At 42.9% G+C, this 12,373-nt stretch overlaps 1 protein-coding gene across 1 annotated transcript in view; it reads right to left on the bottom strand.

Annotated features, from left to right (window-relative positions):
• Positions 1-12,373, bottom strand: part of abca2 (ATP-binding cassette, sub-family A (ABC1), member 2) — a 51,039-nt gene that overhangs the window by 17,225 nt on the left and 21,441 nt on the right. Inside the window, exons 3-13 of the mRNA XM_080468434.1 lie at positions 8,547-8,658; positions 7,481-7,644; positions 6,854-6,975; positions 5,345-5,458; positions 5,006-5,182; positions 4,653-4,874; positions 3,485-3,858; positions 2,412-2,571; positions 1,837-1,965; positions 1,580-1,747; positions 763-859 (exon numbers count right to left, since the gene is read on the bottom strand). Coding sequence (XP_080324560.1) covers positions 763-859; positions 1,580-1,747; positions 1,837-1,965; positions 2,412-2,571; positions 3,485-3,858; positions 4,653-4,874; positions 5,006-5,182; positions 5,345-5,458; positions 6,854-6,975; positions 7,481-7,644; positions 8,547-8,658 — 1,839 coding nt within the window. The remainder of the gene's footprint in view (positions 1-762; positions 860-1,579; positions 1,748-1,836; positions 1,966-2,411; positions 2,572-3,484; positions 3,859-4,652; positions 4,875-5,005; positions 5,183-5,344; positions 5,459-6,853; positions 6,976-7,480; positions 7,645-8,546; positions 8,659-12,373) is intronic.

Below are 12,373 nucleotides of genomic sequence, written 5' to 3'. Positions count from 1 at the left end.
GAATTTGGAGGAGGAGTTATGGAGTCTTATTGCCACAGGAATAAATAAGTGCGCTTTGGTGGAATGAGTCTGTTCCTGAAGGTGCTGCTGCTGCTGCTGCTGACCAGGACATCATGGAGTGGGTGAGAATAATTATTCAGGATGGACCTCAGTTTGGACCGCCTCTCTGAGACGGCCGGTACAGAGTCCACCTCCACCTCCACCACATCACTGGCCTTTCAATTGAGTTTGTTTAGCCTGTTGGTGTCGGCCACCCTCAGCCTGCTGGCCCAGCATGCCGCAGCATAGAGGATAGCGCTCGCCACCACAGACTCGTAGAACTCCTTCAGCAGATTTTGAAGAACTTCAGACTTCTCAAAAGACTTCTCTTCTATACCTGAATTCTCAGACATTGTCTCCAGTTTAGTACTGAGCCAAGACTGGAGAAGAAATGGAGTCTAACTCAATTAGAAATGTTTGTTTCTGTCTGGAGAGATAGTCTGTTAATCTATAAAAAAAGCCATATGCAAAATGCAATCTATTCCTCCTCAATAGAAGAAAACAAGAACAACCCTAGGTTTCTCTTCAGCACTATAGCCAGGTTGCCAAAAAGTCACAGCTATGTGGAACCTCCTGTCCCTTGAAATCTGAGCAGTAATGACTTTGTGAACTTCTTCAACCAATAAAATCTTAGTAATATATTAGAAAAATATTAGTAAAAAATATTAGTGAAATATTAGAAATAACACGCTGTTTTAGCTGTGACACGGTCAGATGACTCACTGGCAAACACAGACACGTTGTCCTGGTAGGCCTGGTTCAGGGTGTAGTTGACAATGCTGTCCTCATCAGGAAAACCTTTGAAGACGTCCACACTGACCTGGACAGTAGAAAGCATCGTCACAATTTCTCTGTATGATTGGGTGATGATTAGCATCAGAGGTCTTGCATAAAGGTTATCTTTCGCTCTTGGAGCCTGTCTTCTGCTATATTCAGTTACTTCAGTTATTCTTTTGTTGCAGAGCTGCTGTCTCACTCTGTCCAGTTTCTTGTGCTCGCAGCTGGCTGGCATTTATAAAAAGGCGCCTTTTCAAAAGTGTCCTCCACACACCCTATGTGATTGAGATGGCTGTGTAGTAAATGTACAATTCTTTCAAAGAGCTGTTAAATTCAAGAACGATTTACTGCGATTGGAGTGCGCATGTGCAGAAGTAGGGATTGATAAAAGTTTCATTTTCCACAGAGACGTTTTCAAACAGATGTGTTTTGAAAAAGATGTTTTTCCCTGTGTACATGGAGATGGAGTCAGACTGTTTTCAAAAAGTTGTGTTTTATTTGGTTTCCATGGAGATGGAGTCAGAGCATTTTCAAAAAGTTGCGGTTTCCCCCCGTTTCCACTAAGATGGTGTTGGAACTTTTTGGAAAATTTCAACCTTGGGAGTTGCATTTTCAGTGGCTCTTAGCACCGTTGTCATGGAAACGGACCCCCAAAACGCCACGAAAGTTTTTCGTTATCACTTGTAAACGTTGCCATTTAAATGGGGCCTTAGTATCTTGGGGAGACACTTTCTAAATGGGGCAGTGTGCAAGCCGAGCTGACCTTGGACATGAAGCGCGTCCAGCCGCAGGCGGCGTTATCAATGGTGTCCAGTTGCTCGAGCAGCGTGGTCGTGTTGGGCAGGCTGTAGTTCCCCTCCATCAGCTGCTGCATCAGATCGCTGTCGGTGCCGTTCAGCAGCTCTGAGTGCTGCCGCAGCTCCGACGACAGCTGGAAGAAGAAGAAGAAGAAGGTGACGAAGAAGGGAACTACATGGAGCACCATGCAGGCAAAGAGAAGGGACGCATGTTTGAGCCTACCTGCTGCAGCCACACCAGGTGCGTGTGCAGCCGGCCCTCTTCCAGAAACGTCCGCAGCTGGGCCGAGATGTTGAGCCACACTCTGGTGTAATGCGTCACATTCCCCACGAACGCAAACGTCTCGTTTGCCTGCGAGTGACGGAAACACAACAGAGGGAAGCGACACAGGAAGGCCTTCTCACTCGGACTCGAACGGACAAGATCGGGCTGCAGGAGCAACTGATGCTATTTGGTTTAATACATATTGTTTTGCATGCTCTGGTACGAGGTACGACCAAGTCTAAATCGCAGCCCCTCCCCATCGATTTAACCAACAATGCTGCAAGATCTTGTTTTATGACGCCTATGACAGAACAGCATATTATCCATTTCTGGGAGGTTTTCTGTCCGAGAGCAGAAACGGTCCTTGTACAGGCTAAATAGTCAAAAGAGAGAAGTTGTTTGTGTTCCATCTCGGAGAAATGAACACGACTCAGTACGGTTGATTGAGCTGAGTGGAGAGACAGTGGCTCTGCAGCCGAACTTCGAGCAAACAGCGACGGTGTTCCAGTCAGCGAGGCGTGATTGGTGCGTACCTTCAGGATGACTTTGTCGACCTGTGAGCCGATGGGCGAGTACAGGATCTTTGGGTTTGCGGTCATCAGGTGAACCAGAAGGCCCAGATTCCTCTGCTCTTTGCTGGTGAAGCCCAGAGAGCTCATGTTTCCCTGCTTCAACGCTTCCGGCTCGATGATCCTGTAACCAGAGCGGCCTCACAAACTGTAACGTCACCTTAACATCCTCCGAACGTTCACAGAAACGGGTAAAAAAAAAGTGCTTGTTTCAGAGCTCTGTGTTCATAAAGTTGATTAACAGTTTATTTATGAGTGGGAGTCATTGGTTGTCAAGAATGTTATGACATTCTTAGCTATTTATGTGGTTTTGTTGGCTCCAATATTATGTCCATTGGGATGTATCTCTGAACCATTAAGATCGTGTAAGAACACCGAAAGGCTGTGATGACCAAATGGGTAGGAGACGAGCCTCCTTCAATAGATCTTTGGAGATCCATGTGAAAGTGTTGAAAAGCTGCATGATATGACCCTTTTAACATTATACGTTAGACACGTTTTTGACGAGACGACATTGCATGTGTAGGTGTGTTTTTGTTTCCGAGAAGCTTCGGTTTTTACGCAGCAACATTTTGAAAACGATGTCCGTTTCTATGGAAACAGCAGAAATACTAAGAACGATCTCGTATGACACAAGTTGGTGCTTGTGACTGTTTTTGTAAGGAAACCACACACATAATCGCAGACTAAAATACGCTATAAACATTAACAATGGGAGAATACAGGACATTCTCGTGGACGGACGACCAAGTTGAATTGTTATTATGGTGACTGTCAAAATAAAACTACCAAGTCCCAGGAGAATATGGACTGGTTTTCCCCGTTTCCATGGAAATGGATTCGGAGCATTTTGAAAAACTTCTGCTTTCAAAAAGTTGTATTTTCAGTTGCTCCGAGCACCGTTGATAACGTTGTCGTGTAAATGGGGCCTCAGACATGTTTTTCTACCGGTGATGTGGTCTGATATTCAGAATGTTGTTTTAGCAAGCAGTAGGTGTTATTTCCGCTGCGAGGTCACTTCCTGTGTGAGTGCTCACCGGTTGTTCCCACACAGGATGGGCTGCAGTCCGGCCCACAGCTGCACGAACGCAGAGAACTGAGAATGAGGGTTTTCTCCTTCCTCTTTCCTTCCTCCTCCTCCTCCTCCTCCTGCTCCTTCCTCCCCTGCCGTCTCCTCCGGGGGGACGTCGGTGGTGTTGGGGCCCCACATGGTGGTGTTTTGTGCCCAGCTGGTGTTGGCGGGGGGCATCACGGCGTGCCCGGCACAGGCTCCTTTAGGTAGGAGGCGGGCGAGGCCAGAGAGGAGGTCCACGTCCTTCAGGAGTCGCTCCACGTCAGCCAGGTCCTTCAGCAGGGCCCCCAGGTGGGACTGGGACAGGGGCAGCAGGGAGGGGGGGCGCTCCAGGTGCAGCTTAACAACACACAAAATTCATGTCTTCATTTCACTAAATTCTACCAATAAACATTAAAAAACAGTGAGTAGTTCCTCATTTTTGTGATCTTTTATCTGTTGGCTGGTTGCAGTGTTGATTGTCAGAATCCTAATGGAAACAATCTTATGTTGAGAGCTCACACCAAAAATTTAAACTAAAATACAAGACATGAACAAATTATAAAATACATCTAAAAAAATTTGAATATAATAACAAAAATATATTCTGTGTGTGAAATAAGAAGTAATATTATATTATATATACAATATGATATAGGTAATAAAAAGGGGGAAACAAGGTGGAATAATATTATAGATAAAAACAAACAAATAAGTTAATGAAGTAATAACCAAACAAATAAACAACAAATTAAGTAAATGATTGATTGAATGAAAGAATGTTTATGTCAAGAATACCTTATTATTATTTATCAAAAATAATGAAATCATATACTGTATGTCTAACCAATAAAATTCTACATTAAGTAAATAATATACTATGGAAGAAAGGGCTGGAACATAAATACACATTAAATTATGATTATAATAATTTTTATTATTTACAAACAATATTATGAATAATATAAGTGAATGAAATAAACATTTACTTTACGTATAAAATGAAGCAGTCGGGGCAAAAAGCTTATTTGACAGTAAAGAGTTTTCTACGTTGTGGCCCCTCAGGCTGACCGAAGCCCTGATCACCCCCCTTCCTCCTTCCTCCCTCCACCCTCCACCCTCCACCCTCATCAGTGTGTAGATTCTCGGCCTACCTTCTCGGCGAGGCTCTGCGTGTTGATCTGCTCCCTCAGCTCCAGACTCAGCTGCCTGAAGCGCTCCGACCGTTGACCCTCCCCCTGGCTGCACAGGCTGCTGCGGTAAGCCTGCAGTACCGGTCGCTGCCTCTCGGGGACCAGTAGGATGTCGCCGAGCCGGGCAGAGCCCTTCTCCCCGCAGGTCAGGCCCTCCAGCACGGACCCGCTCAACAACGCCCCCTGTAGACCAGATCAGTACGTTACACACCATGATCAATGTTTGGTTCCTCGGGTATTGGTACCAAATAGGCCTTTTGACCGTAGCTCGATTGTATATAAAATGAAGAATGTGAGTTATACGATCATGGTACCTCCGCCTCCTTCATGCCCTGCTGGTCACTCCTCTGCTTCCCCGAGACCTCGGCCAGGCCTAACGCCTGAGACATGAGTCGGAGCAGAGCCTGCTGGTGGGCCGCCTTCGTCGGGTCGCGTAAGGCTTGATGTATCAGACCTCCGTCCAGGCTGTGGACCCCACCCAGCAGCTTCTCCTGAGTGGACCAGGAAGGAATATTAGACCCTGAAATATTGTTCTGCTTGTTTTCATCTCATGCTAAGCAGCAATCGCAAGCTAAATGCTGAACTTCCTGAAAATGAAACCCTCTATTTTGGATGCAGACGTGACGCTTCAAGGTTTTCCCGCGTGGACTCACCCCCAGGTGAAGATCTTTATCTCCTGGCTTCTGTTTGGGATCTTTCACTTCCTGAATCCAACTTTGGGCTCCTCCATGGCCTCTGAGAGGTGTGCCAAAGATGAGACCGTACACCTAAAGAGACAAACGCACACGGATAACGGAAATAACTGAAACGTCAGCCGGTTATTTCGCCACAAACACGTCCCAATGAGAGAGTCAGTCCAAACGTCTTTCCATCATTTCCAAACCAACAATATTAAGGTAAAGTGGTGAATTAAAAAAAACAAGTGTTGCATGGAAAGGCTTTGTGTGTTTAATCAGATTACTTAAGGTCCATGTAACGAGAACTGGTCTGTTATAGTTTGATTAGCGGGACTTCCTGTTGACTCAATGCACCACCTTGTGGCACAAAGTTACATCGCAACAGTGACCGAATTGCTGAATAGCTACCAAACATCAAGGAAAATGCTGGTCTCTCAAACCAACGCAATCAGGTGAACTGGTGAACAACACAAACCGCTCAGTGGCGGGACAAAGAATCTTTGTGACAAACCCCTCGTTATGAGGAAAATAAACACTGCCAATGAGTTTCATATAGTTTTGACTGATCCCTCTACGCCCCCTAGTGTTATGGCGGTGAACTACTTCTTAGAGCACATAACCTCGACACAGAACCTCCAGGGTGAAGGGAATGAGTAGAGACTACGCACTGCCCAATGCGCCGTAGAAAACATCCAGTATGTTGGCAATTGAGTACTCTATGAAATATTCCATAGATTAATTGGATGAAAAAATACTTTTGCTTAAAGTCTAATTATAAATATACAATGAAAATAAATAAAATTGCTTCCCACTTATTTTTCTAAGTATCAAAAAAAAATTTTTGTACAGATTTTTAAACACTGTCTTTAATTTGTTTAACTTCTCATTCAGAATTAGAAACAATTTGTTTCAACAGAAATGCTTGGCTGTGGAACAGGACTTGGGACAAAGCGAAATTTACTTCTTTTTGTTTGCTTGCTCATTCTCGCTGTTTTGTCTGCCATTCTGTTGGCTCCCAGCAAAACTGCAGACATGTTTCCAAAGGGCCCCTTCCGTCTGTCCTGTGACGTGAACACGTTGTGTCACATTATAAAAAGAGTCCGCCCAAAACGTGAGCTCTAAATTTAATTAAATGAGGCTTCGAGGCAGAGGAAACTATTCAGTCTTTCTTTGTAATGGTATTACTCGAGGAATCGTTGCAGCCCTACTGTAGTACAGTAATAAATATCAGACTTTGGATGGTGATGAGAAGCTGTTGCGGTTGTAGTTTAAAGGAAATCCTGAGTGAATTAATTCTGTAGATGGTTTGAACTCATGGGGGAATCAACAGGTACACAAGGCCTGCTCCTAGAGAGCGGCGATGCTGTGTGCTGACAAGGTTTAGTTTTCTTATGCTGATTAGTTCTTTTTTTTCTCTTTAGGGAGCACTGTAAATATAACACCTGGGGAAGAACAGTAGTGGTGGTGGTGGTGGTGGTGAATCACCTCTCTGAGGCTGAGCGGCGTGTCGAGCAGCAGGCCGGCCGAGGAATTCGACAGCGAGAGGTTCCTCTGGAGGAACTGAAGGAAAAGCGACTGGTTCTTCAACACGCTGGCGAGCGTGAAGCCTGCAAACGAACAAAGGGCCGCGTCAGCCGTGGACACATGACTCAGCTAAACAGTACACCAAACATTACAAGTTATCTCTAAAGTCGATATATCTAAAGCTTTTTCATTTGCACTATGCTCAACACAGACTCATAAAAAATGCAATTGTTTTCAGATGTTGTAGATGGAATTGCTTGTTCAACACTGAGGCCCCGTTTACATGACGTTTCAGGTGAAAACTTTCAGGAAACTTTCGAAAACAAAATCCATTTTGATGAAAACGGCAGAAATAGTGAAAACTATGTAGTAAGCATGCCAGGCCATGAGGTGGCAACGTCGGTTGTTTTTGTAATGAAAATTCCGTGTACTGAGATAACAATGCGCTATAAACATTAACAATGGCAGTACACAGACATTCTAGTGGACAGACGACCAAGTTGGATTGTTATTACAGTGACAGTCAACTATAAAACTACCAAGTCCCAGGAGAATAAGAACTGGGTCGGAGTCCAGTGCAGGTCAGACCTTGGCTGCTGTTGAAGTTGTAGTCCGGCGGTAGCGGCGCGGAGCCCAGGTTCTCCAGGTGCTGCTGCAGAGTCTCCAGCTCCTGACCCAGACCGGGCCGGTCCGAGGTGAAGAGTCGGTTCTGCTCCACCACCTCGCTGATCCTCTCCAGCAGCTGAGTCACACTGACAAGAGGAACAGATATTCAGTGGGACAGACACAGCTCTAACAATACTGGGACAGAGTTAAATATGAGAAAATAAAACCCTCAGATTTTATTCCCATTAGGACATAAAGAACATGTTACTGAAAAGAGACATTTCAGCATTTTTATGTAACGTCTTGGCTCAGTGACAGAACCTTTGGTTGTTTTTTTAAAGTGTAGAATTTCCTCTCCTTATAGATGGATAGAGGGATAGAGCAATAGATAGATAGATAGGTAGATAGGTAGATAGATAGATAGATAGATAGATAGATAGATGGATGGATGGATGGATGGATGGATGGATGGATGGATGGATGGATGGATGGATGGATGGATGGATGGATGGATGGATGGATGGATGGATGGATGGATGGATGGATGGATGGATGGATGGATGGATGGATAGATAGATAGATAGATAGATAGATAGATAGATAGATAGATAGATAGATAGATAGATAGATAGATAGATAGATAGATAGATAGATAGATAGATAGATAGATGGATAGATAATCACTTAGGGAGAACACTTGAATAATTTTTTTTAAAAAGTAAAAAAAGTAAAAAAGAAGTTAATGATAATAATAATAATAATAATAATAATAATAATAATAATAATAATAATAATAATAATAATAATAATAAATAATCAATGTGGAGTTTTTGTGATGACCAAATGAAGCTTCATGAACCACTGTCTTTATTTTCTGAAGCCACAAGATGGCGCTTCCTGTTCAACAAATCATTGAAAGCATTCACTTCATTGCCAGTCTTTCAGCCTCTATATTCAAACCAATAGTGCCCTCTGGTGGGGTCAGGAAATAAAGAAAGTGGTTCATGAGGGTTGCTCAATTGGCCATCACTAAAAGAAATCCACTCACGTGGAGTTTTTGTACTGCAGGAATCCGAACTCGTCTCTCTGCCCGTCGGGACACAGCGACTGCATGATGGGGATGATGCCGGCTGAGGTGAGGGGCGCTGAGCTGTAGAAGGCTGCACAGGAGGAGGGAGGGGAGGAGGGAGGGAGGGAGGGAGGGAGGGAGGAAGACAGAAGAAGCCACAGAGGATGTAGAGAGAAGAGGTGGGTTTGTCATGTGGAGAAAGGAGGCAGACAATCTGTGAGGAGTCCGGAGTGTCCGGCTGGGGGTCCGAGGCGCCCACACATGTCAGCACAGCGGTCGGGACCAGCACATCTGTCTGTGTACAAAAAGGGCTCCCACTGAACTCAGGAGGCCTTCGGGGGCAGCCCTGTCCATGGTTTTTTTGAGTTCCTGCACCACGAATAAACACATCAACCAGACTAACTGTGCTGATGTCACACAGACTAAAGTACTTTTTATTCAAACTTCATCTGGAAACGTCAACGTCCACATTTCTCCCTGTTCCTTCTGAATCAGCAGAAATAGGTTTTTTTTGTTGCTGTTTGTTATTTGGTGCTGAAGAGATGACGTGGAATACATTTTTGTAATGATACTTTATTAATCCCTTTGGGGAAATTTATTCACCGGAATGACCCATTGGTGGGCGGCCACATCACGGCCCTCTGGGAGCTGGTGGGGGTCGAGGGTCTTACTCACGGTGGTGGCCTGACTGTGGTGGGGATCGAACCTGTGACCTCCCAATACCAAGCTGAGGGGTCATTCTTACTGTAACGAGCATTGTTAATGATGAAAACATAAAGATAGTTAAAAAAAATTAAATACTATTTAAAACCGTGTAATTAACATTTTTATTTTTAAAATAATAATAATAATAATAATAAGTATAATAAATTGTGCATTCCAATTTCTTCTTTTATTATTGATATTATCATAAAAGAATATGAGATATTATTATATATAGATATTAAATATTACTTTTTTAAATACATTTACAAAAAAAGCAATTTTTTGATTCTGTCTTTCTTTTTCTTAAAATACGATATATTTTACATTGTGAGGTGGCAGTTGTTGCTTTTTGTTTTTACAGTCAACCAGAGAAAAATACTCACAGTCATGTTGTTTGAAAGGTTGTTGTTTTTTTATACACTTTTGCAAATAGAAATGGCCTTTAAAGCTGCTCATGCTGAAATTTAAAGTTTGTATGTTTCTACTGTTATTTATTTTCTAAACCAACAAATTCAAGGAAATGCAAGAAAATAGGATTATCACTCTTTCATGTGAGTTTACAAACCAAGTCCAGTTAAATTATTCTGTATTATCTTCTATATCTGTGACCGCTCACTGACATGCGTCGCCTCGGCCCTCCAGAGCTGAGAGGTGAGCACGGGTCAGGGGGTTAAGAAGAGGAACAGGTTATAAATCACACAAATGTCCATCAAATCACACAAGGACATGTAGAAACACTCCGATCACACACTGAAAAGTGAGAGGCAATTCAAGTTGTGTGACCACAGCCGTTCAAAAAGAAGAGATTAATCAGATTATTCATTATTAAATATCAGTACGAGTGTGTTCCTCTGAGTCCAACACCCACAAAACTCTTCGGTTTATTCTAGTGATGGTTTTTTTTCTTCTTCTTCTTCTAAGTGATATTTTAGTAACTCAATAAGTAAAAAGTTACTTGTTACCTGGAACATTTCCTTTTTAACGATTCTACAAAATTATAATCTGGATGTTAGTGGAGAAGGATGCTCCATAATCTGGATGGAAGCGGGAGGAAGCTGATCAGTGAGTTTTAGTTAACATATAGTCGTGGTGGTATAAAAGAGAGATAGACCAGGTTATGCTCAAACTAACTAATCACCTACTAGCATGTAGAGTAAAGCTTTACCTCATCACTGATCAGGACTGAGAGGAACACACACACACACACACACACACACACACACACACACACACACACACACACACACACACACACACACACACACACACACACACACACACATACACACACACACACACACACACACACACACACAAACAGAATTAAAACAAAGTGATTCAGTGACTCAGCCCTGAAGGAAATGAACTTGGTTCCTTCCTAGTTTCTGGAGGAAAGTTTGTACTGATACACAGAAATTTGTGCCAAGAACCTGACAAGGTGAAATACACTATTTATGACCACTCAGGGAGAGTGCTCAGACATTTTAGGGTGTCCTGATGTCCTCGCTCCTGTGAAGAGGCGGATTCATCCATGAGGAGATTCTTAAACGTGGAAACACAGATTAGTCACCAAACCTGTGCTAAACGGTGATTTGATCCTATATAAATGATTGAAGGATGAACAACTATTTGGATTTTCCCTGACAGGATGCTCACAGGTTGCAAAGAACCCAAGCTGAAAGATTCTCAGAGTCCAGTTCAGTACAACTGTGACACTCAGAAAAACAGATTTGCTTTCTTCTTTTCAGGCAAATAGGTTTTTACAACATACTTTGACATGTTTCGATGGTGTTCTTCTGTCAACGGAACGACAGAAAAGAAGAAAGCAAAATAGGTACAAAAAAACCAAAGGCATAAGGAACTTAAGTCTCAAATGTGTTTTTCTTATTAGTTCAATTAAGATCTTTGTCAAGTTATGGCTTAAGTCACCAAAAAAGCTCCAGGAGATAAAAAAAAGAGTGGCGTAAATGACTCCAATGAGTTCAGGAGAGCAAATGTTGTTCAAGTGTTTCCTCATGTGTTCTTTAATTAGAGTGAAACTAAAACTAAAGAAAGCGATGCTGAGTGACTGAATCGTACAGGTTTTCATACAGTCTTTGATAATTGGGGAGATAGTCAGGTAAAAGGTTAAAGGTTAAAGGCAACAGGACCCGATGAGGACAAACACGATGAGACTTACACACTGCTCCGTCCAACATGTGGAGAACATGCATCATGCACCAAAACAAAGAAAGACAGAAAGACAGAAAGAAAGAATGGGTATTGAAACAAAGAGGAGCAGAAGATGAAAGAACAGAGATAAACAAAAAACAAAAACATGAAAATAAACTGGGAGCTACAACTACAACATGAAGAACTCGACCGACTGGACGCAGAGGGCCTGACTTACCAACAGCTACAGCTGAATTACTCTTTCAGCTGGATGAAGTTCATCAAGTTAAAATGAGAGGTGTCGACTTAAATAAGCAGGAATAACAACGTTATTGATAGAAAATTCCGAGGTAAAACTCTTTTTTTTCTTATGAGGTGTGACTTATAGTTGGCAAAATATGGTATTTAAGGGCACTTTCACACCAGCATTGTTTGGTCCAAATTAAAGTTTGTTCCGCTTCATTCGTGTGTGTGTGAACGCTCCACTGAACTCTGATCCGGATCAAAGAAGTGAACTCTGGTCCTCTTGAAAACGTGGATCTCGGTTCACTTGAAAGTGAACTGAGGTCCCGGTCTGCAGACAAGGTGAATGAGTCAGGGACTCACAGCGTACGGAGAGAGAGGACGTGACGTAGAGCGCAGTGCATTCTAGGTAGTAAACAAACAAAGCTAACAGTGCGAATCCAAAGAAGACGCAGAAAGAAAAAGTTGGAAAATATCTTGTGGCCAGACGTGGAGTAGTGAGGAAGAAGAAGTGAGGAAGGTGCTCATTGATAACTGGTCTGAAGACTATAGATTGCTGTCTCTTGTGGCTACCCGCGATAGCGCCCCCAAACAAGCAGCTGTTGAAGTTGCATAAACTGAACCAGACAGGAAGTTCCCATATTGATAGTTGTATTTCACTTCATTCTGACCAGAAATCAGAAGCACTAATCTTCAGGTTCAAAGTA

This window comes from Lipophrys pholis (genome assembly GCF_963383615.2).
Source record: "Lipophrys pholis genome assembly, chromosome: 7".
Classification (NCBI taxonomy): Eukaryota; Metazoa; Chordata; class Actinopteri; order Blenniiformes; family Blenniidae; genus Lipophrys; species Lipophrys pholis.
This window is presented reverse-complemented; position numbering and strand designations above follow the sequence as displayed.